Source organism: Megalobrama amblycephala, linkage group LG4, assembly GCF_018812025.1.
Source record: "Megalobrama amblycephala isolate DHTTF-2021 linkage group LG4, ASM1881202v1, whole genome shotgun sequence".
NCBI classification, from domain to species: domain Eukaryota; kingdom Metazoa; phylum Chordata; class Actinopteri; order Cypriniformes; family Xenocyprididae; genus Megalobrama; species Megalobrama amblycephala.
The window spans coordinates 50,221,787-50,248,054 of record NC_063047.1 but is presented as its reverse complement, the minus strand read 5'-3'; the positions used below and the strand labels follow the sequence as shown (position 1 = coordinate 50,248,054).

The 26,268-nt window shown below is 36.8% G+C and overlaps 1 protein-coding gene across 19 annotated transcripts in view; it reads right to left on the bottom strand.

The window, feature by feature from the left end:
• The window catches only part of ank1a (ankyrin 1, erythrocytic a), a 158,825-nt gene that overhangs the window by 1,029 nt on the left and 131,528 nt on the right, over positions 1-26,268 (bottom strand). For 12 of the 19 annotated variants that reach the window (XM_048189802.1, XM_048189796.1, XM_048189804.1 and 9 more), the window contains 5 exons: positions 22,954-23,605; positions 19,943-20,282; positions 12,270-12,353; positions 8,125-8,268; positions 3,711-3,808 (listed from right to left, as the gene is read on the bottom strand). In XM_048189802.1, coding sequence (XP_048045759.1) covers positions 3,734-3,808; positions 8,125-8,268; positions 12,270-12,353; positions 19,943-20,282; positions 22,954-23,605 — 1,295 coding nt within the window. In that variant the 3' untranslated portion in view covers positions 3,711-3,733. Of the gene's footprint in view, positions 1-3,710; positions 3,809-5,428; positions 6,704-8,124; positions 8,269-12,269; positions 12,354-16,504; positions 17,001-19,942; positions 20,283-22,953; positions 23,606-26,268 lie in introns of those variants that run through there. The other 7 variants (XM_048189800.1, XM_048189799.1, XM_048189814.1 and 4 more) reach the window with 7 other exon arrangements.

Below are 26,268 nucleotides of genomic sequence, written 5' to 3'. Positions count from 1 at the left end.
AAACCAGGGGATTAAGTCTTGTTTGCTGAAAAATGGATCAAAATTAAATTAAAGTTTTTGTTGGAAAACAAAATATCTGCCAATTGGGTCAGAAAAAATAAACATGTTTTCCCTTTGAAGTAAAGGGTTAGTTCACCCAAAAATAAAAATGATCTAATGATTTACTCACCCTCAAGCCATCCTAAGTGTATATGACTATCTTATTTCAGGTTATTTAAAAAAATATCCTGGCTTTTTCAAGCTTTATAATAGTATTGAACGGTAACCAAGATTCTGAAGCCCGAAACTGCCAAAGTCACGCCCCCCAGTGGTGAACCATTGAAATTCCGAAACACTTATGATGTAACGAAGCCTCGTTTACTGAAATCACGTGACTTTGGCAGTTTGATATTGTTGAATAAAGTTGTTATTTAGTTTTTTTGGCGTACAAAAAGTATTCTCGTCGCTTCATAACATTAAGGTTGAACCACTGTAGTCACATGAACTGTTTTAAATATGTCTTTAGTAGCTTTCTGGGCATTGAAAGTGTTAATTATCTTGCTGTCAATGAAGGCCTCACTGAGCCATCGGATTTCATGTCTTAATTTGTGTTCTGAAGATGAACGAAGGTCTTACAGGTGTGGAACGACATGAAGGTGAGAAATTAATGACAGAATTTTCATTTTTGAGTGAACTAACCCTTTAAGCATAAGACTTAATATCTTATGTCATTTAGCATCTCAAGTAAATGTGTCTTGATTTAAGAATGTTTAGATATTTGTATTGTAAACCAAGACAAAAATACTGAGGAAGAAAATATTGTTTTGCAGTGAAGGTGGTCTACCAGCTCTTACCAGCACGATTTACCAGTCCAAAACCAGATCTATCAACTGGTACTTCATCTGATCAACAGTCTAGACCAGATAACGACCATAAATGATCTTAAGTTGAATTCAGCTGGGTTTTCCAACTGGACAACTGTAAGATTATTCAAACTATACGTAATAAAACAAAAATACAGCATGCTTTTCTGACAGGTCTGAGTGACACCATTCACCAGGAGTTTACAACACTTAAAGGAATGTGTACAGGATCTTTCACAATCTATAACAGAGTAAAATTTTCCCAATAAGAAAAAATGTCTACGTAGAGCAAATAAAGGTACACTATGTAACTTTTTTGTTCAAAATTGACAGCATTTCAATGTTGAATCAATACATCATCAACCCTTCATTCAAAAGGTTTTTTTGTCTTACCCTGATTCACTATGGTTTATGTCATGTATAGTTTTGGTTTTGTTTCATGTTCATGTTTCAGGTCTTATTTTTGTAGTTTCATGTCTCATTGTTATGTTTCCTGTTTGCCATGTGTTTCCCTTGTTTGTGTAATGTGCTCCCTTGTCATGTGTCCTATGTTGTCATTGGTTCATTGGTTTGATTGTGCACAGGTGTGTCCTGTCTAGTCATCAGTCCCTGTGTATATACTGACCTCATGTTTCCTCAGTCTTGGTCAAGTATGGTCCCTGTACCATTGTTGGTAAGCTTATGTTATGTTCATGTTCTGATTCGCCAAGTGAAGCCATGCAAATTCTTTGTTTTATGTTTGATCTCGTTATGGAAATATACCGCACTTGGGTTCTCTGCAACTTGCTTCCATGGAATGCTTACAGTTTATATTTTAGAACCGTCAGGATGATTTTTGTGGGAAATTGCATATATACGTCACTCATCCGTATGTGCCTCTATCTGTAAATTGAGAAAAATTGCTCCGCCTACTTTGACATGTGTTTGGTGTGGGAGTAGCACAGGTTATATGTTACAAAGTTTCAAACACCAAACAGAGGAGAGTCTGCTGGCAAACAGAGAACGTGACAGAGCTTGTAATAAAACAAGAATCAACATTAGCTTAGCTTTTCGGAGATGGCGAGAACTGAGGGATTTGAAGAGTTATAAAAGAGATGAGGAGATGGTGTTTTATTATTACTCAACAGATAATTTGTGTATGTATTATGTAGCTCTCTAACAGAGTTGATTGTAAAGTATTATCTATTGTGAAGGCTCATGTCATTATGATTGTAGAGCTGTGCTGGAATTTATTTTCAAGGAAGTACCGTGTCTATTAATGGGTAAAGCTACAGTAATGTCTTCTGCTAGTCAGCTTGAGATCCTTTCCATCTAAACTGGTTAAATCTCTTAAGCCTTGAAGTGAATGTTTTATGAGAAGCAGGATAATCATATTCATCCTCACAGTCACGCAGAGCCGAAGCACAACCAAAACAATGTTCTTACGCAAAATGCATGCAGTAACCACTAGAGGGCCAAAAGTTATATAGTGTACCTTTAAGTAATTTAAGCTTCCACTGTAATGTGTTTTAGGTGTCCAGTAGCAAGACATTACTCCAACACCAATAGAATTTTGATAAATATTCTACAACATCCAACAAGAATTGATGATTCATAGAGGATTCTTATTTGATCTCATTATGATTCCAAATTATGACAGGACAGGAATAGAATCCTGCAAAAATTCCAATAGGAAAACAAAAAAACAATCGAGTTATTCTGTAGCTAAAAGGGAGGAAGGAAGGGCACACAACTGCTAATTAGACACTTTTATATATTAGTTGGAAATGAACAAGATGTCAGAGGGATTCTGGAGTTAATGCAGTGAGGTGAAATGTGTAAAAGTAGAACATCCAACGCCATAACAGAGGGCACACCTTATACAAGATTAGTATATGTTTCTCTATGCCTAAATAGTAGTGCTTCATTTGTATTTTAAAATCCAGCTTTTACAATAGCTTATACATGCTCACTCAGCTGAGATTCACTTTCATTGTCCAATAAACTATCAGAGACATCAATCCGTTCAAATGCACTTACTAGCTTAAATTAAACAGGTTATTGGTATATTTTTGGAACATAATCCTTATATTATTCTCCTATAATGCTTGATAATTAAATACTACTGAATGTTTGGATAGTTTGATTGATCTTAATATATTTAAATTCAAACAATCTAAAACTAGAAGACCCGGATCATTCTCAGGAACGGTGCATTATGTCCTTATGACTTACTATTAACAAGATACAGATTGTTTACATTATTTATATTATTGTTTTATATCAGAATATCAGTTAATTTGTGGCAAATTCATTACTGAAAACAAAACCCTGCATTCTACCTAAATTCAGAGGTTACTTACATTATAATATCTTGTTCTCACTCACAAACTCACAATTGCAAGTTATAAAGTCAGAATTGTGAGATATAAACTTGCAATTGCGTGTTATAATGTCCAATTGTGAGTTTATGTCTCACAATTCTAACTTTAGAAGATGCAATTGTGAGTTTATATCATGCAATTCTGACTTTTTTTTCTAGCAATTGCGAGTTTATAAAAAAGTCAAAATTGTGAGATAAAAAGTCACAATTACCTGTTTTATTTAGTGGTGGAAAAAGCTTCTATACTTACTGCATATTTATGATTGCAAGTAATAGTTTAAGAAATGGCCACTGAGAAACCCCTATTTTTTATCACTATAGTCTAAATACTGGTTGGGATTGTAGTCCCTACTGGTGTCTATAGCACTTTAGGACATTTTTCTGGCATAAATGGCACCGTGTCCTGGTAATGACCTATGGCACCGCAGTCTTTTGGCTCAGAATGACGACTGAATCCCGTTGGTTAGCAGGATTACATTAGCACAAAGTGCAGCAGTGTCCTGTACCTGCAGGGAGGAGCGAGTCACACTCACTGCTTTACTCTCCGCAGACTCGCACATTTCACTATCTGAGCACCTCCCCTCTTCACATCCACAACATCCGGCTGCGGTGGAGAGCAGGTGGGGCGGGAGAGAAGAGCAGAGGCGTCCAGGGGAGGACGGGAGTGTGAATGAGTGGAAACAAGAAGAGTAACGGGACAGACGGAGAGGGCAAAGTGAAACAATTAGGTGAGGTGTTAATGGAAAAGAGCAGAACGTGCAACGACACACAAAACAAATAGAACGGAAGAGAGACGGGGGAAATAAACGGGATAGGATAAAGAGAGAAAAGCAAATAGCATCAGAACACAGAAGGACGGGCACATTCACAGTCTGGGCCAAGAGAAGTTTAATTAAAGTCGAGCGTATACAGGGAAACTTGACATAAACCATATATAAACAAATGATAATGAACATCAAATGAAGGTATCAATGATGGTTAACTGGGACGCCCATAAAGAGGAATCACTTATGAACCAACCTGGTGATGTCATTTCCTCTACAGTTTCGTTTCTAAAAGTCTGCATATGTTCAGGAAGGAACACTAATGTATTGCTGACCAAACACTGCACAGTGCATACTATTTTAAGCTTAGTATGTGAAACAATATGCAGTATTCAGTTTTTAAGCAGTAATATGCAACACAGGAGGCTATTTAGACTAACTCCGCCCACCACTGTCAGATTGAGCCAGATAAAACTGCAAAAGAAATCCCGCTGATAACAGGATCAGTGGCGTGGAGAGTAAGGAAGATGACGTTAGTTTTTGAAGCACTGACCCGAGTTTGAATCTGCTTTTTTCATTCTTCTCCCTTTTCCCTTCGCATATCAGCTCAGAGAGCTCATAAAATCAAAGAAAATACTCGAAAAGTGGAAATAATGTGCCTAATGGGTATTTAATAGTGGGAATCAACTGTTTATCTGGTCGGTGTAGGAGACGGCTTTAGGAACGAGGAAAAGTAATGTCTGAATAAGGTGGCATTTATGATTTAATAAAAATAAAATCATATACACTGAATGTGTTGTTATTATTGCATACTGTTATATAATTTACTACAATACACTGAAATGCCATTATATGCATTAAGTACAAATAGCATCTAAATACCATTTACACTTAGTGCAAAGAAAATACTGCTATGCTCACTTACTGCAAATAGCATCAATCGCTAAGAAAATACAGTTGCACTTTATTTTACAGTATGTGCACTTACAAGGTACTTACCTAAGAAAGTACTGGGTAATATAAGGTAATTACAAAGGGTAAGCATAGGTTTAGGGGTAGGTTCAGGGTTATTAACTAGTTATTACCCAGTTAGGACTGTAAAGTAAAGTGCTACCGAAATTACTGCTATTTTCACTTAGTGCACTTAAGCTCCACCTTAGTTTAGTGAGTGCTATCCAGTTATGTTCTTGGAAATACTAAACTAAAAAACTAAAAAACTAATATATATATATATATATATATATATATATATATATATATATATATATATATATATATATATATATATATATATACAGTACTGTGCAAAAGTCTTAGGCCATCATAAGATGTTGTTTTAGCAATGATATGATCATATATAATTATTTATCAGTCCCTTTATTAGAATATAACCAGAAAATACATTACATTTGTATGCAGTATTAAAAAACAGAAGCAAATCAGAAAAAACAACTACAGGCTAAAGTGGCAAGCGTTTATTGACCTCCCCGTACACTTGAGCAATAACAGGAACCGACTGTCTTAAACATAAATGGAGTGGAAAAGGATTGGAAGGACAAAAAAACTTTCAAAATCTGATGAAAAGTTTCTCAGAGTTTCATTTTGAGAAAGAAGAAGTCCAGGAGGTCACACTAAATACTGATTTTTGCTTGAAGAAACTATTTTGTTCAGATTGTTTTTTTTTTACATTTTGTGTACATATTTCCTGTATTTTCTGTTTGTATCGTAATAAAGACACTAAAAAATAAATATGGATGATCATTAAAACATTGATAAAACAACAAATCTGGTGGTGGCCTAAGACTTTTGCACAGTAATATATATATATAGTGTGTGCGTGTGTATATATTACACATTATATTCAGTACATACTGAATACTGCAGAAATAGTAGTCTGAGTAATGAAGAATGGCAGAATATAACCAGATATATTCAGTCTTATAAATGACAGACATTAGTTTGGGGACCAGTTAACTATTAACTAGTTGCTTATTATCATGCATATTACCAGACTATTGGCTGTTTATTAATACATATAAAGTACTTATATTTGAATGCCTTTTCCTGCATGACCTTATTCTACATCCCTTAATCCTTCCCAATACCTAAACTTAACTACCTAATAAGCAGTAAATTCTGAGTTTATTGAGGTTAATAATGCATATGTGTTCCACAAACTAAAGTGCATGTGACCATGATGCAACATTAGGCCTCCAAAATGCGATGTTTAGTATTATTTAATGTGTGCACCACCAAATCCCAGTTCTGACTGATTCCTCTTTTTGAACGGAAAGAAAAAAAGGAAATGACAAAAGTGCCCAAGAGAAAGTATAATGATACACTGGAGAGAAATGAAACACTAAACTCCAATGATATGATTACCAATTCAATTCTGATCAGAGATACCTAAAATGATATTAAGCCATCACTTTTTCCCTAAATATTTATAATATGAAGGACAGTTATAATAAAGTTGAACATTGTTCTTGAACATTGTTCAAGAGCTGACAATTTTAATAAAGTTTCAAAAGTGTATCTACAGGTTTCTCACATTATCCAGAGCATATATTGTCGTCTGACACTTGCCACGACAATTTCTTCCACTCAAAAGGCCTTTTCCTCAGTGACCTCTTTAATTTCTGCACCTTTAAATGATTCATGGCACATTCTTGCAGATACATTATAATCTTCAGTCTTATGTGGATCACATGTAAAGGCTGCATCTTCTATAAGATCTATAATGCAAGAAAAAAGTATGTATTTATGTATTTGGTGTTTTCCTGGTCTACTGAGCCTTCACTATATTAGAGCATCTAGCACTTTTCACATCCTGTCAGTCCTGCTGCAACAAGCCCAGCGGTCACACTTTATATCAGGTGTCTTTAACTACTATGTTCTTACAGTGTACTTATTGTGTTGATGTATTGAGGTGAGATACGGGTAAGAAATACGGGTATGGGTAGGTTTAAGTGTACACTAAAAAATGCTGGGTTAAAAACAACCCAAGTTGGGTTAAATATGGACAAACCCAGCGATTGGGTTGTTTTAAGCCAGCGGTTGGGTTAAATGTTTGCCCAACATGCTGGGTAGTTTTATTTAACTCAACTATTGTTTAAAAATGACTGTATGTCAGGCTTAAAATGTACCCAAAATAGGTTGGAAATTAAAAATCAGACACATAATTACTAGAGGCAACAATAATAATCAAAAGGTGAATATTTGTTAATAAGAAATTTAATAAATGTTTATTGTTTAATTATAATTCATTAAACTTATTAATACATGTTCATTTATTAAACATATTAATAAATATTAATTTCCAACATATCTTGGTTTCATTTTAAGCAAGAAATACAGTCATTTTTAAGCAATAGTTGAGTTAAATAAAACTATCCAGCAGGATGGGCAAGCATTTAACCCACCCACTGGGTTATAACAACCCAATAGCTGGGTTTGTCCATTTTCAACCCAACTTGGGTGTTTAACCCTGCATTTTTTAGAGTGCACTCATATTTAAAAATGCCTGCATTTATTTACAATTTGTGTAATTACATCTATAACTACACTGTCGACCCTTCCCTTACATCTGAACCTACGCTCTAAAAAATGCAGGGTTAAAAACAACCTAAGTTGGGTTAAAAATGGACAAACCCAGCGACTGGGTTGTTTTAACCCAATGGTTGGGTTAAATGTTTGACCAACCTGCTGGGTAGTTTTATTTAACTCAACTATTGTTTAAAAATTACTGTATTGCTCGCTTAAAATGAACCCAAAATAGGTTGGAAATTAACATTTATTAATATGTTTAATAATAAACATTTATTAAATTGCTTATTAATAAACATTCACCTTTTGATTATTATTGTTGCCTCTAGTAATTATGTGCCTGCTTTTTAATTTCCAACATATTTTGGGTTCATTTTAAGCCTGACATATAGTCATTTTTAAACAATAGCTGAGTTAAATAAAACTACCCAGCAAATATTTAACCCAACTTTGGTTGTTTTTAACTCAGCATGTTTTAGAGTGTACAATGTAAAAACATGTATGTACACAATAAGTGCATTGTATTATTATAATCAAATGATTCATTTAAATGTTAATAAATAGAAACTTAATATAAAGTGGGACCAGCCCTGCTAACTCAAAAGCCCACCTTGCTGTCCCGGCCCAGGACGGCATAGCTCATGTACTGTTCTCCATCAACGTCTGGCTCACTGATATCCTGCGGAAGCCCTTCTATGATGAGCTCCTGAACCCCTTCATCCCCTTTTCCTCTCCGGACCACCTTCCTCACAATCTACGTCAGCCACGTGCACAGATGGATGAGATCATGGAGAATCGGGTGAGAAGAGGGTGCAGGAGAAGAAGAGATGGAAACAGATAGTCAAGGTGAGAGATGAGAAACAATGTAAGAAACATGCAAAAGTAACGACTTTCAAAGGAAACGTGTACTTTAAAGTTGCACTTAAAGTCAACATGGAAACTGATGGTCAAGTTCATGAACATCTCGACATGATGGTACGTTTCTTTGTCAGCCGCCTCTGAATTACTGAAAATGTTTACTTCATGTTGACTTTAAGAACTGTTCCAAAATGTTGTGAGCTGCCTTGCTGTCTACTGCCGTCATTACTGAAATGATTTAAAGCACTTTATGTAGACAGAAACTCTCACATGCAGCACATAACTGGTACAGAAGAGTCAACTAACCTTACACTTAAAGGGATAGTTCACCCAAAAATGAAACTTCTGTCATCATTTACTCACCCTCAAGTTGTTCCAAACCCGTATGAGTTTCGTTCTTCTGCTGAACATAGAAGAACATATTTTGAAGAATATGGGTAACCAAGCAGTTGATGGACCCCATTGACTTCCATAGTATGGAGAAAACAAATACTATGGAAGTCAATGGGGTCCATCAACTGTTTGGTTTCAGACATTCTTCAAAATATCATCTTTTGTGTTCAGCAGAAGAAAAAAACTCATACAGGTTTGAAACAAGTGAATAAATGATGACAGAATTAAACTTTTTGGGTGAACTATCCCTTTAAGGGAAACTCCACAAGAATTTGAAGGGCATGTTGCTAGGCTGACAACATAAAACATTTAAAAAAGTAGATTTATGATTTATATATTTAAATTGCATATAAAAATGACATTCGTTTGAATTACATGGTTTTTACATAAACTAATAAAGTTAATGTGATGCATATATATGTCAGTCATACATAAATGAAACATTTTGGAAATCTCTAATAGTACTAATAAACTGAATGTGTTTTAAATAAACAATCACCAGATTTATATATTTTGTATATTTATATATAAACCAAATTTGTTTCAATATCATTTCAACTTCATATTGCTTGTCATACAGCTAGCCGTAACTATGATCATACTTTTTACCAAAATAAATTTTCATAATGAACAGATTTATGCTGAATCTAAGCAAAAAATGCAAAATGAATTTTGATAATATTATTATATAAATAAAATAAAATAAATGCAAATAGTTCATATTAAGCTCTGCCATTCTATTTTCGAATCCAGAAATGTTACCTGTTTCTTGTTTCATTTATGTATGACTGACAAATATGCACCAAATTGAATTAGTTTGTTTAATTTAAAAATGTGTAATTCAAATGCATAAATCTTAAATTTAAGCCTAAATATTTTTTTGAGTGTACACTAATAATCATAACAAATACATAGTACACACAATTATTGTGTAAAATAATTCATTGAGCTTTTTTTTTTAAATTCAATAATTAATCATTAATAATTTAATTGAGTTTTTACACTTCCAGAGTTCTCAGAAGCGAAAGTCATCATAGTTAGGTAAACTTCTATCATGGTGAGTGGAAACTACAAAATATAATATATATGCAAATATAATTTTTGCATTTTGATTTTCTCTAATAGCAAAAGTAAAAGTCCACATTAGAGTCTCTATGACTTTCCAAAAGAGGAAAAAATATAGAGCGTGATTGATCTGGACTGGATTTCCCGATAACGTTGTCTCTCAGCTCACTACGAAGACTCTAAAGGTACACCTTAACTGGAATAAGTCCCGCCTTCTAAATAAGAGCCAATCGCCGACTGGTAAAGTCATCGCGTCACTGCAGCAGTCATTAGAAGCACCGGTTTCTATAGAAACAGTCAGACGCGTGCCTCTGAAATATGGCAGAAGAGACGCGCATTTAGGTCTGCGCATGCGCATTAGCTTGATCCAGCCTAAAAAATACAGTTTTTTGTCATGATTTGAGCGTTTGGATAAAACATTTATAAGACAGCTGTTGTCAGATTTCATTGGTGATTTCAAATATGAAATGTAATCGTAAGGTTGGCGAACAGTTTTGGAGAATTTGATGTTTCCCCATTCAAAGAGATAGGGCATGATGCCCAGGATGCCCGAGAGGCGTTTCAAAGATGGCCGCCGAGTGAAATGACTTGTCTTAAAGGGACTTTGCAGATATGTAGGTATCGTGTTTATTTCATTTATCCTTTTTTATTCAAAATATTCACAAACTTGTTAACTATATCATGAATTTTATGATATTATTCCGACTGTATAATGTGGAAGTGAATGTGTTTTGTTGCGTGATGAGTTTGCACTGGAATTCAGAGTTGTCAGTTTTATGAAATTTTCCCCAAAATACATATGAAGAGTTTGGTTCCAAAACGCAATAACTCCATTTTGGTTATTTTGAGTAAAAAGGTATTTTCTTTACCAAAAAATTGTCAAGATGAAAACCCCTATTTTCTGTTTCAAACTTTCACATAGCATCTTTTGGATATAAAAACATTAAAAAATTCAAATCTACATTTTGATTTTAAAAAGTTTATTATAAAAACGTATTATTTTTTTCCCAAAATGCAATAAATCCATGACACTTTTTTTTTTCAAAATGCAATTAATCCATCAATATAAAAGTTATTTTTCAAACTGAAAATACACAACAAAGTAAGTTGATTCACATATATGACAGAGTCTAAACTTTGCCAATATTTATCTTATATTCAGCCAATTTACTAAAAATACATTCAGCCGTCGCTCCAATGGTCATCTTGTTAATGTTATGAATTATTTGTCATTACGGATTAAAGAGTATCTGGCGCCACCGCACGGTTAAATAAACACATTTGCCGAGTACATTGGTATTAAAAACGGCTTTTAAAAAAGCCTTTAATGTTTACAGTGTGTGGAATGGTGCGCTGTGATTGGTTGAGAGCGGAGAAAGAATCTCTGCAGAGAAAGGACACTGGCGTTTGTCGCGTTCTGGGAAGAAAGGGAGAAAACATGACAGAATAACACGACGGATATCGCATTTTGCGCAAAATTAATAAATGACTTTTCAATATCGACCAGATACAATACTGATTTTGGTGGAAACTCAATTTTTTGAAAATGGCGTTTATCGCGTTTTGGAACCAAACTCTTCATATGTAGCTGGTGAACTGGGAAAAGAATAGAGTAAACTTTATTGTTTCATACACAATGTGTATCTGATATGAATAAAACACTTCATCAAATTATATAATTGAAAGGGTCATTATTGCAGCTTTCGTAGACATCAGTATATGGAATTTGATTTTAACAAACTATAAATGTCTTTTTTATATAGCCTAGTACTTTATTTGAATGTGTATTTAAATGTCTGAAACCTAAAATAAACCTGATGTGGTTGATAACACTGAATATTTGTGATATATGACAACTCTGTCTCTGGATCAGCACTAAAGCACATTTGAATTTAGCAGTGAATCTCTGCATTTTATTCTTTGCCATTTATCCTAATTGAACACTGGGTGTATTACAGCTTCAGAATTATATTCGTATAGACTGTCAACAGTGATATAGCTAAGATAGCTAAGAGTGGTCCAGACCAACCTTACAAACGAATGACTTACAGAAGGTATACTTAACTTTTTTTTTTTTTTTTTTTTTTTTTTTAAAGTTTCCTATTTGACATTTCACTCTACACCATCTTGGATAGATTTCTTTCACATTTTTACATTTGTCAGAATGTATTCTGGGATTGTCTTCTCTGAGAAGGATACGTGAGATGCAACATTTGAACACAACAGTCACATCAGGATGCATTAAATGCTGTCTACATGGGCAGCTCATTAGGTTTTGGAACAGAGCAACAAACCCAACCCAGCACAACTGAACACTGAATCATTTCAATTTGCAAAGATAATCAAAATGATTACTAAGATGGTTTGAGATGGATTTTACATGCCAATGAGTGGTAAATGACTTTGCTGCAGGAAAAAAAGCAGGATGAGTCTGCTGACCTTTTTGGTGACGATGTTGCCATGCTCATCTGTAAATTGCTCCTCGCTCACTTGCTCTCCTGGAAGATCGTCTGCCTCATCACCCTAGGTGAGATATGACAAAAGCAACTTAAAAGGGCCACATGCTCCATTGGGTGCTTCACTCGCTTTTGATTTGACTTGCTTGCAATAGTCCTGTGTATATGTCTTCAATATATGGTCAAAATGATTCATGATACTGGACCTCAACAATTCTACTGCATTGTTCCTGTGCAAAGAGAGTGAGCTTTAGATGTCTGCTGATCAGGTCAGTAAAACACCCTCTGCCTCTCTCTGATTGGAGGATTATCTGAACCTTCTCAGGTTTCAGATTTCACACCTTCACTGCTTAATATTAAAGATGCTGTTAAGGGTACTACTCTCTGTAATAAACATATTCGAATACAGTCCAGAAGATCTTGAGCGCCTCTCGAAGCACACATTATTATGATATAGAGGCTTAGGAACCATATTATTATATTTTGTTGGAATTCTGAGTACAAATGGCTGCAATTTACATTTAAGCAAAAGATAAATGAATCTAAGGGCACATTTACATGACAATGATGTACTAAAAACGTAAAAGTTTTTCCTTTGCGTTTTCCACATACAGACGACACTGTTGTCAAAACAATCCCCTTTCACACAGATCCCTGAAAACGACTAAAAACACTGTATTCTGCTGCCAGGCCAGTAGATGGCGATGTCTTTTGATTTTCTTGTAAATGACACACCTATAGACTGAACACGTAATATGCACAACGTCAGTTTGCGTTTTTACACAGAGGCCTGTGCATCTATCATGAGTAGAATAAATCACTGTTTACCAGCTGCTATCGTGAATCCCAGGGCTGCCCTCGACTAAAGACTTTTCTAGTCGACTAGTAGTCATTCATTTAAGTTATCAGTTGAATAATCGCATGTTTATGTTAATAAACCATAGTATACATCATAATAATGAGCCTTTAATTGCCGATATAATACAAAGCCTAATCAGCGCTATATGCATTTTTCATACGGATTACATAATCTGAGAATATTTTTTTTAGATTTTAATTCCATAAAAATATATATCTCTTATCTGTGAGGCAAGTATATGCTGAGTTTCGGTTCATTTTTGTGACGCGCTCAAGTTCACTTGAGACCGAGACGACAGAAAGCGACATCCTGTTTGTTTTCGTTATTTTTATTTTCATTTTGTTGTTATTATGAGTTTACAGGAATAAACATTTACAGTTTTGAATGTTGGACTATTCTTATCTGTATGACCAAAAATGAAGGAGTATTTTAATTTTAATGCAAGTGATCGCACCGGCGCCTCTATGTCATGCAGTAAGCGTGCTCTCCACACAAACACTCGGATATGCGGCACATAATAGCGCACATAGGTTAACGTTAGAGCAAGAGGACTTGTAAAGTTGCTACTACTTACATGTTTCAAGTGATTAAGCCATATTTGAGGTCAATGAATGATGAATGATAGGTGAATGTTTGGATTTCCTGTCCGTTATCAAGGAGACCATGTGATTTCGCCACTTCCTGTGGAGTTTTTTTTTCTGCGACTATAACCGACTTATACCAATTTTGATCAACTAAGCCTCTTCTCGTCGACTAACGGTTAGTCGACTATTAGGGGGCAGCCCTAGTGGATTCCTGAGGCAGGGTGATAGAAATGCCAATGCCAAATTAAAATAATTTATGATTCAATGCATAAAATTAAAACAATATAAATTATACAAAAAATAGTCAATAAATATTTTTTAGAAGGTTAATATTACTCAGTGGTGGACCATAACAAAGTATTTTTACTTTTTTACTGTACTTAAGTACATTTTTATAGTATCTGTATGTAATTATTTTTGTTTTGGTAAACTTTTACTTCTCTACATTCAAAGGCATAATATTGTACTTTTTACTCCACGACATTTCATAAAAACATTGTTTTTCTTTATTTTTTAAGACTATGGTATTTTTTATGAATTATCAGTAACTTAAATTGATATTTTAGTTTATTGAAGTTTAAAATTTTAATAGTGTATGTTTGGGTAATAAAATGAACAATTTATTTGCAGACCAATACATAGGCTTATGTGTCTTCTTCCACTAATCTTCCCTTTTAAAATGGCAAAATAAATAAACGTGGTTCATTGATCAGTACTTTTTACTTTAAATACATAAGTACAATTAAAATCAAGCAAAACTGAAAAGGAGTTCTTATATTTTTTAATATTCATAATATTTTGTTAGGGCATCTGTACTTTTATTCAAGTAACTTGATTTGTATACTTTTGTCCTCCACTAATATTAGTCATGACATTCATAACAAATTTTCCTTGACGTTTTGACATATAAAAGGCTATTGTACGATAAAAAAAAAATATACTACAGGTTTCAGGGGTCTCATTTATAAAGCGTGCGTACGCACAAAACGGGGCTGGAAGCGTGCGTACGCCAGTTCCCGCGCAAAGGTTGTGATCTATAAAAACAAACTTGACGGGAGAATGTGCGCACCTTTAAGCAAACTTTGAGCCGTGCGTACGCACATTCTGGAGTCAAAAGTGATATGAATTGAGATAGTAGATGTGCTACTTTCGATCACTTTTCCAGTGACACGCTGTTTTATGACAGCGAGGAGCGCTGGGAGCACAATAATTCCTCTTTAAACTAAACTGCAGATGTTATGACAAAATATTTTTTTTGACGATCAGTGATGCACACTTAACTTCGATATTATGGAAGACACTGCTGGATTCGGTGGTCGAACGGTCCGTTGTCCAGTTTGAATAGGTCCAATGATATCTTACTGTACAGCCACAGCTGCAGGAGGTGTTGATGTCGTGTGAAGGATCTTCAAACAATTACCATTTGAAGGATATAATTTGAGGAAAACGGTAAGATTTTCATGTTTTCTTTTTAAAATCCTTTGTCAGTGACGCGCCGAGTCAGACAATTGTATTTACACTGCAATAAATAAGTAGGCCAATCTGTTTCCACTAAAAATAGCCTATAAACTTCCTAAAAGATATGTTCACCTCATCAGCAAAACTGCATAAATTTGATTTGAATTGTTTAAAACTATTCAAATACTATTTGGCCAGTGGAAATGAATGAATCAACTCTATTCTAAAACCTTTATCTGAAGTATTTTATACAATTTTGTTTTTATGGATATTTTGATATATTTATTCTAAAACATAAAGAGGATACTGGATGATCTTTATCAATATAATGTGTGGCACAAATGGCATTTATAGTCCATATCTAATATTTGCCAATGTCTTGTACCTTTGACGGTGTTAACCATGGTGTCACGTGGTTGGGAACGTGTATGGAAATGATATGCAGATAAGGTTATGCATAGTAAAACTAGGCGTCGTAAGCTCCATATATGGTGATTTCGGGGAGGAGACAGGGTGGAGATGCACGTACGCACAATCTTCCGCTGACTGGGATTTATAAAGGGATTTGTGCGCAGGTTCTGGCATACGCATGGTTTTATAAATCTTTTTTTGTGCGTACGCAGAATCTAGCTTTTGCGCGTACGTACACTTTTAGTAGGGATCCTACGCACAGTTTTATAAATGAGACCCCTGATCTTTATTGAAAAGTCTTAAAGGAGACCATGTGACTATATTATTATGCCAAAAACTACTAACATTATAAGGGCCGGCTCACACGTTGATGTTAAAAACGCGAGACACAGGTCAGTGGAGCAGAGACACGTTTTTCAAAAGTTGAACTTATTTTAACTTGAGTGCTGCATATTTTGAACGCCGTATCACGCACGAGACGCTGCAAAAGACGTGAGATGCAAGCGCAATGGTAAAACACGTACGTCTAGCCTGTATTTACATTGAAAAACAATGGAAAAGCAGCGCAGTGGAATGACCCTAAGAGAACCTCAAAAAAAGCATGTTATGACCCATTTGATATTTTGAAAGTCTCATTCAGGAGTTCAGCAGAAAGGAAAAGTTGACAAACTGTTATATACTGCATAAAAGGGGGAAGATGTCTGTGAGGAATGTAGGAATTCAACATGTGTCAATGAGCTAACTTTAAATACAGAGTGCACTCAAATGAGGTCAAATAAAACTGAAACCAAGCACCCAAGTATCATTGTAATCCCTTAGATTTACAACCTTGCACATTTCACAACAGCTGGTCTCTTGTCTAGGCTGGAATATTCCGGATTAAACATCGACAGCAATCGTCAGTACCTTCAGTATAACTCTGCGGCGCACGACTCGAGTGGTGACGTTTTCCTCTTCATCAGACACACCTTCATTCTCACCCAGCTCACGATCCAGCTGAGTGTGAATGTAGGCCAGCACCGATCGGACGGAGCTGCTGGCGATATGCAAGACGTTTTGGCAGCTGATGACCATGAAGGCCAACAGCACGAAGCTGAAGAGCAGCTCAGTCACTAGCGCCCACATAGTGTGGCGGTCGCTCTCTCACAGGCTCAGAAACACACTCCAACAGTGAGGCGAGGTCCAGAGATATGGGGAAGGATGTTGTCTTCCCCTAGTTTCCGTCTTCCACTCTTTCCACAGCTTTCATTTGAAGAAAGCAGGCAGTTCTTAATCCGAGACTATTCCTTCCCCGGTCATTTCCTCATTCAGTCAGCTGTGTTGGGAATGTGGTTGGCTTTAGCTTCCTTTTTTGACTGCACTATCTCTCTCTCTCTCTCAACCTTCCAAAAACATCTCCCTTCTGTCCAGTGTCGGATTGCACATGTGATCTGTATGCTTTAAATACCCACAATGTGAGGACAACTCTCTTGTTGTGGATCTTAGTTTGAGAGCGAACAAACAGCTGCTAACATTTCAACAACAGCATTTTCACACCAGGTTCCTCCTTTGGTTTACATGTAGTGTTACAGAGTTAAAACAAGCAAAAGCTTGCAGAACCAATACAAACTTTGGTCAGAATAAAAAAATAAATAAAAATGGTTGTCCCTTAGATTTACTTTTCAAAAGTTTGGGATCGGTAGATTTTTTAAAATGTTTTAAAAAAAATAAGTCTCTTCTGCTCACCAAGGCTACACTTATTTGATCAAAAACAGTAAAAACGGTAATATTGTGAAATATTATTACAATTTAAAATAACTGTTTTCTATGTGAATGTAATTTATTCCTGTGATCAAAGCTGAATTTTCAGCAGTCTTCAGTGTCACATGATCCTTCAGAAATCATTCTGATATGATGATTTGGTGCTCAAGAAACATTTCTGATTATTATCAGTGTTGAAAACAATTGCGCTGCTTAATATTTATGTGGAAACCATATATGATTTCTTTTCAGGATTTTTTGATGAATAGAAAGTTCAAAAGAACAGCATTTATTTTAAATAGAAATCTTTTGTAATATTATAAATGTCTTTACTGGCACTGATCATAATGTGTCTTGGCTGAATATAACTTTCTTTCAAAACCAAATCTTGTAAGACTTTATTTCGATAGTGCACTTTAAACATTCTACTAACAATAAGTAACTTTGCAACAACATGTGAACTACCAGTCATTAGAGTGAGAGTTAGTTGACATATAGTTCCTTATAGTATGTCTAAAGTGGACTATCTAAATAAAGTGTTACCAAAAAGTGTTACCTTACTGACTCCAAACTATTAAACAGTAGTGTGCATTGTAAGTGCATTTCTGACAATGCATTTTTTATTTTTTGCAGTAATCAGCAGCATACACTTCACATAACTAGACTTTTTTTTAATTTCTTTTTTTCATGCAAATGATAAAAAGTCAGTTATTTTCCTGTTACATTTTCTTTAACACTGTTTTCAGAGGCATTGACCTTACTGTCCATGCCTTCCAAATCCATATATAATATTCCTCCCCCTACTCGCCACTGCAGCAGGATTGGCCCTTTAGAAGACAGAAGGAGACAAGATCTATATTTAGAAACCAATGGGTTGTGTGTCCATCTAGGGGCTGGCTGTGTGTGTGTGTGTGTGTGTGTGTGCCACCACAAGCAAGTGCAAACAATCATGTATACTTGAGTTTGCATTAGCCTTAGGGAAATAAATGCTTTTGTAAGCAAAAAACTACTGATATAACTGTTAAAGCCAATTCTTGTATGCTTACTATAAGCGACTTTGGGCTTGTTTTTTTTTAATAGAGTCACTTGTAATATGGTCTGTCACAGGCAGCATTTTGAGCTTGCTGGTGCTTGATACAGCACAATACAGTTGGACTGACACTAATCACAGCTGTCAGATATCTCCACCTACTGCTTGAGTTGCATTTTACATAACATCATTATTAATGGTCGCAGTTTGTTTTACAATTTTCTCCCACATGTTGTTTCCCAAGTTCGAACTCTAGTCCAATAATGCATAAATGCACACCGTTTATCAAATCTAGTCACATAATATTAAAGGATTAGTTGACTTCAGAATTCAAATTTCCTGATAATTTACTCACCCCCATGTCATCCAAGATGTTCATGTCTTAGAAAAAAAAAAAAATGTAGGTGGAAGTATCAAGGTAAGGTGAAAAACTCTCATTTTCTCCTCCAACTTCAAAATTGTCCGACATTGTTGTTTTACCTTTTTTTGTAAAGGCTGTTTGACTTAGTCTTTGCACGTTCGATTTTAGGATACTGGATCGGTACTTCCACCTACGTCCAGCGTGACCTTTCCAACATGATTACGTAATGCGTGGCGCATCACAGAGCAGATTGATAATTTCACTAGATAAGACTCTTATTCCTCGTCTGGGATCATGTAGAGCTCTTTGAAGCTGCACTGAAACTGACATTTGGACCTTCAACCCGTTGAACCCCAGTGAAGTCCACTATATGGAGAAAAATCCTGGAATGTTTTCCTCAAAAACCTTAATTTATTTTCGACTGAAGAAAGAAAGACATGAACATCTTGGATGACATGGGAGTGAGTAAATTATCAGGATATTTGAATTCTGAAGTGAACCAATCCTTTAAAACAACTGATACAGGTTTATCCTTAAAAAGAGGGAGCACATAGTTAGAATCTAAATTCAGAGTATATCGACTATATACAGTAAGTTCCTCTACAGTACGCTCTCTGCCTGCCAATATTTTTGTTCAATTAAACCAATTCACACAAACCAAGCCAAAACTACAAAAGTGTGAAACAATATGATATGAAAAAGATTCAAAACAATCCAAATGTTGGTTAGCATACCAAGAAATGTCACTACAGCTTACTTTTAGGTTTGAAAATGCTTTTTTAAGAAGAAGTTTGTGGTAAAAGATGAGACATTTGCATCTCTACCATTGGATAACACATGACAGATCATGTGAGCCCTGATAACCAATCGCATTATAGCCTTGACGTCATTAAAATACTGTCAGAGTTGTACAACAGTCTTGTTGTAGATGCCATAGAAATGAATGTAACCCAAATCCTACCTGTGAAAAAATTGTCTGTGACCAATTTTTTCAATGTAAACTCCAAAGATAGATCAATCCAAAATGTATTTAATGGCAAACATGCTGCATGCTCTTTTTTTTATTCTCTTAGATCCTTTTAAGAGAATGGTTGGTTTGGTTAGCCTTGCAATGAAGTTAACTTCATCCATCATATCATTGCAGGTCAGAGCAAAAAACAAACAGCAGGTGCTTGATATGTGACAACACAAATTAAATCAAAAGTTCTCTTACCTGTCCTCTTAGACGCATGTCCTCCCAAGCCCGAATGTTAGCTGTTCTGTGCGGGAAGCCTAGTCCCTTCTCAAAAGGCTGAGTTCCCTGATAATGCCCGTGGATGATCTCAGAATGCCCTATGTCCCGCACTGGCTCGATCAGGGCTTCCTGGGCCAGGCAAGACTGCTTGGAATCACAGTCCACTGCGGCTCGCACTGATGACATCACAGACTCAATTGCCTGTCTAGGAAGGGAGCATTGTAGAGACCCCACTCTATTCTGAGTTGGTTCTGGGGTCGAGATCCAACCCGGAGACCCCTGATCCTGTAGGTAGGACAGGAAGGACCCACCACATAACCTGAGAAAGAGAAGAGGTAATGACAATGGAGTCAGCAGTAATCATTATGAGTAGAAGTAGCTTTATATCTCCTCCACTGCAAAGAAACACAGACAGTTCTAGGGGTCTGTCTCAGTACCTGCACTTGACATATTTCCTGTGTCTCGCCAAAGTTTTCAAGTGGGCATCAATAACTTTTGATTACCCAATGGGACGTGCTTACAACATGGGCTCTGTTTCCACCTGGTATTAAGGAGCATTTTCATCCTTTGGATCACAAGTGGATGATGCTAAATAAAGGTCTAAATGGGGTCTAAAATGGGGTTTTGAGCTTGTCCACTTTCGACCACCTCCAGAGGACCAGATTGGACCGGATTGCTTTTGTTGTGTAGACGATCATGTGGTCGAATGTATTCGAACAGCCACTAAAGTCCACCTACTCTCTGCCTACTGGCCTATTGTGTAAACATTATGAGAAGCGTGCTAGCCAAATGGGATTTAAACTTTGTAGACGAAAAATTTTGTAAAAAGTAAGTTTGTCCGTCATTTCTGTGAGTGTTCATATGTAAATTGTGAGCTTATTTCATTGATTAGATTGAAAGTTCTGAAAAAAAACCCCACACCTTTACCCACCCATAGACCCTAGAAATTAGGACAGAAGTGGTCAAAAGTGGACAAAAGAGAAGGATTCAACACGGTGAACGTCATTTCACCAAGTACAACATGTTCCTGAATCAACATCTTTGTTGATCCTGGAACTACATTCCAATCAACCAATCAGATTTGAGGGACAAGTTTACCATTTATGTCAAGTTTAGGCTTACAACCTGGGTTAGGTGCTTTCACAACAGTGTTATTCAACTATCATTTCCCTCTGATTTTAGGGATAAGTTATGGGTAGGGTTAGGTTTAGGGGTTGGGAAAAGGATAGGACTAAATTTTCATATAGGAAGGTTGGTCCAGGATCAACAAAATATGTTGATCCAGGAACATGTCTTACTTGGCAAAATCACAGTGACCTTAAAACACCAGGTGTAAACGAGAATGTGTCTCCCTCATCTACTGATCTGATCGACCAAAACGCATCTTAATACCAAAATGCAAGTCATTTATTTACACATTTTGATTCTCAGTACGTTTTAAAGCACTTCAAAATAAACTTCTAAATGTCTCTTCAGTAGTCCCTATATTACAGTTTTTTGGCGCTGCCATGGCACGGTACAGCTTGCTTAAATAGGACCGCCTGGGTTGAGGTTCCAAGCATGCCATACCGATACCAAAATGTGAAGTGTAAACACTGTAGATCACCAGCGTCATTGGATTTGAAACACAAGACACCAAACCCGCTAGATTTAAATAGTCAGCCACCACAGTATCATTTGTTCGCACATCTTTTTTAAATGACTTGCTTTAAAAGACCGTTTCACGCAACTTGAAAAAAGACATGGCTGTATCGTGGTCAGTAGACAAGGTGCAGACGTTCCTCTTGTTGGAAGACAAGGAGCAGATCCACGACAGTCGAGGTAGAGCAACTATAATGATCAGTCTATAATCCCACCGACTTTGAAGAGGTACTAAACTGCAGTAGAAAAGCAAACCGAAAGTAAAGCGAGCTGAGCCGTGCCAAGTTGTACCACACAGTCGAAAATCGCCATTAGCCTCAAATGCTACTCTGAAGCAGTATTAGAGATTTAATGTGCATTATGGGAACTGAACTTTAGCATTTATCAGACCTAGGACAGTCTGGTGTACTTATTTCCTGTCACTTGCTCTCAATTGGCCAAGATTAGCAAGTTCATGTGAGGTTGAAGCTAAACTCAGTGACCCTAGTCTAGGAGAAGGATTAGACACCTCTGTCCTATAGGAAGTTGATGTGGGATGTATTGATGGGATCATTTTATATAGCCAAAAGCCTTTTGTTTACTATACGAAACCACACTTAATAGCATGTACCATATAGAAAAACACAATAAGTGCCACTTACATTTTCAGAAGACAAACCGAAGAACAATAATTTGCTAGAGGCAATTAGAATAGACCTCAGTCAGAGTAGGCTCTATATTGAATAAATGGATAAAAATGAAACTGTGAAGGATGGTCTTACAGTCTTCAAAATGGCATGCACTATATAAAGGTCTAAGATCAAATGTGATTATTAACTTTCAGAACTGTTTCATGGAGTCTTCTGAAAGTCTTGTGGAAACAAGTTTTGTGAGGTGAATGATCGGCATGTTATTAAAGAACAGAAAAATCAATTTAATAAGCTGCACATCTATCCCTCACAGCCTAGTTTTCATTCCTGTCAAAAATTAAATATGCTGCTACCCTGACTAAAGCCTATTTATAATTTAGGATGAGGGGCTGTTCTCATTCTAGAGGCTGAAACTTTTTATAGTAGGAGATCATTAGTCATTGATATTTTCAGTCCATCAGAAAAGAAAGACTAAATGCTGTGGCACTATTAAAACATTGATCCATTTGGGGATCTAAAACAGCCTAACACAGCAACAATGGGTCAACCGGTTACATCAGTCTGGGACAAAATCAGAGAATTTGGGAATACCCAGATAACCTCAAATACATTTTCAAAGCTCTTCAAAATTAAGAGTTGAAAATGATTACCTGAAGATACATCCTGAAGAACATGTATCAGCAGAGTCCCTGCTGGTCCACAAAAGAATATGCAACTCACCTGTCATCCCCAGGATCTGCCCGTCTTCTTAGCCGAGGTGACTCACTCATTCGAGCATAAACTCGCTGTTGCCCTGAAATGAGAGATATGCTATCTTCTAAGTTTGTGCCGTCACCTCCTCCTTCTCCCAACCCTCCACTGGAACCGTCTTTAATGTTGCCGACTTCTTGACCAACAGCCCCTTCTGACCTCTCCAACCCCTGACCTCTGTCCAGAGCATTGATGTTGACCCCTTCACTCAGACACAGCATCCCAGCGGCACTGTAATCTGAATCCGCCCCAATGGATTGATCCTCAAGTAGCTCGATGGAACCACTTAACCCTCCCTGAGCAGCAAGTCCCACTGGTCCATTTCCACCGGGAGTCCCGCTCCTGGAGTTGCCCAGGCTCCTGTTCAGTAGCGCCTCGGAGTCGTCAGCATTGCTGCACTCCAGTGAGGAGTCCTCTACGGTCACAATGGAAGGACTATTGCCTGAGGGCCAAACCTGTACCTCAGACATCTCCATGAGTGTGTCCTCTTCCGTGGTAGCGATGGGTGCACACTCCATGCTCGATACTTCTTGCCAGTAGGGCTCATTGCCCAGTGGCGAAGGTAGACTGTACTGCATGGAGGCCGGTGAGACTAGTTCCTCCTGTACCACCAGCCCGTAACCTGGAGTGACACAGAGAGAGGCACACTGATACAGGCCCCCCACTGCGCCCCCCAATCAGCCCCACACGCTTTGAACCCAGGAGGGATGTGCTCCAGATCAGGGGGTTAGGGAAGGGATATTAGAGACTTGGTGGAAAGCAAATGGGGGAATAAAGTAAAGTTTTTAGAGAGGTTGTTGCAAGACGGCTAAAGCTGCTGTAAGCCATTTCTCATCCCAAGTACCTGACATGAAATGGGTGTCCAGAAATTGTCTCTGGGCACTTGAGTGCATCTTGCACTTAGTAGCCAGTTATAGAACTCGGGAAAAGAGGCTCTTCTCTGCCTGTCAAAGAGTGTACGTGTTTGGGTTGGCAGACATTGGATTTGCAGTGTAAATAGCAATGTTAAAGGGTTAGTTCACCCAAAAATTAAAATACTGTCTTTAATTACTCACCCTCATATCGTTCCACACCCGTAAGATCTTCAGAACACAAATTAAGATATTTTTTATGAAATCTGACTCCTCAATAGACAGCAATTTAACCACCACAGTCGACGTGACTACAGTGGTTCAACCTTAATTTTATGAAGCGACGAGAAAAATAAGGACTTTATTCAACAATATTCTGTGTCATTCTCCTACACTGTTTACGTTCAGCACTTCAGGTTCTACGTTGAACGCCGGCTCAGTATTGGCCAAAGCTGATCACGTGAGCAGCACGGTGCATGCATGTTATGCTGACGTAGAGGTGAAGTAGAGGACTTGAGGTGCTGAACGTAAACAGCGTACGAGAATGAGATATTGTTGAATAAAGTCGTTGTTATTTGTGCACACAAAAAGTATTCTTGTCACGTCATAACATTAAGTTTAAACCTCTGCAGTCACATGGTCTATTTTAACGCTGTCTTTAGTACCTTTCTGGACCTTGAAAGTGGCGGTTAAATGGCTTTCTATTGAGAAGTCAGATACCTTACGGATTTCATCAAAATATCTTCATTTGTGTTCTGAAGATGAATGAAGGTCTTACGGGTGTGGAACGACATGAGGGTGAGCAATTAATGACAGAATTTTCATTTTTGGGTGAACTAACCCTTTAAAAAACTACATTTCAGTTGTGTGACAGCAGCTCAGCCAATTATAGAATGCAAAATAGTGTAGGTTTTAAAGAAAAACAGTGGTGTTGCATCACACAACGTTACACTGCAAGTCTGGAGGAAGTAAGCAAGACGGCTAACATCGCTTACAGCAGCTTTGGGCCAGCAGCAAGAGCACAGGCAATTGTGGTAGCACCAAGTATGCAGTTGTAAAAGACTGTCGCTGCCCCACTGTTTTGTCACAAGATATAATGGAGGTTAAAAAGAACCTTTTGACTGTCACCAACCAGGAAGTAAAAGACACCCCTACAGAACTGTGGAGTTGGGGCAGAGCACCCTATACACACACACATGCTTTGTCTTCCATGCTCTCATTCTCTGAGTCATGACATTTTGGCCTCTATCAGGCTAGAGAACATGCATGCAAGCAACTGGCAAAGATCATCTTCAATAACCATTGTTCTCATGAAGGTCTTGTAAACATTCACAATTGTCAGGAGTACTCAAAAAATTCAGCTGAAATGAACTCATTACATTTATGTAACTTTGATACAAGTCAAATAATAAATACAGCTATGTATGTATAAAGAGTAAAACATGTCCTCTCAAACTCTACCAAACAAACTGTAAATGACATAGAGCCCAGTCTTAAAGGGGAAGTGTGCATTTTTTGTAACATTGCTCTGTTCGTTTGAGCACTGTGCAACATTGGCTCAACCAATGGTAGAGGGTTAGGGCGGGGCCGTCTATTTGCCTGACTAATGGCGGTTCGACCAATGAAAACAGGCCTTGGTTCATTTCAGTTGGTGATTCTAGTGGTGCAGAAATCACACACTTCTCCTTTAAATGATAAAAGACAAGCAAACAAACAGTAGATATTTATATAGATATGGATGGAGTACCAGTAAAATCTTTGTATTTTAAATGCAAAAATAATCCAGAATAATTAAAAAAACAAACAAACAAAAAAACATTCATAATTGACAATAAGTGTTTTCATGTTTTCACAAACACCAACTATGGTTTATAAGCCAACAATATGTAAGGTCATGTAAGCACCTTAGTACTTGTTGTCTGTTTTTAGTGTTTTGTTACACACTCATTGACAGAAATGCCAATAAACTCAAGTTTTACTATACAATCAAGAGACTGATGTGTATTGCCAGAAAGAGAGAATTATGTGTATTGTCCGAAATAACATTCTTGCTCGGACATAAACAATGAACCTTATTGACTAGTCTGTTTCCTCTCCCCAGTTTATGACCCCTGTACAGATAAGACTGCTCATACAGAGCACACTACACACGCCAGAGAGATATATTAAACACATGGCCCTGGAATGGGACTTCAGAGGGTGGAAACACTCAATCATGTGACCTCATGCCTGTGTAGTTTCTTTGAAAAATCTGTAACACTTTACAATAAGGTTCCATTTGTTAACATTAGTTCACTACATTAGTTAACGTGAACTAAGAATGAAAACTACTTTAACTAATGTTAACTAATGTTAATTTTTACATTTACTAATACATTATTGAAATCAAAATCTGTTAATGTTAATTAATGGACCTGAGCAGACAGGACCTAAC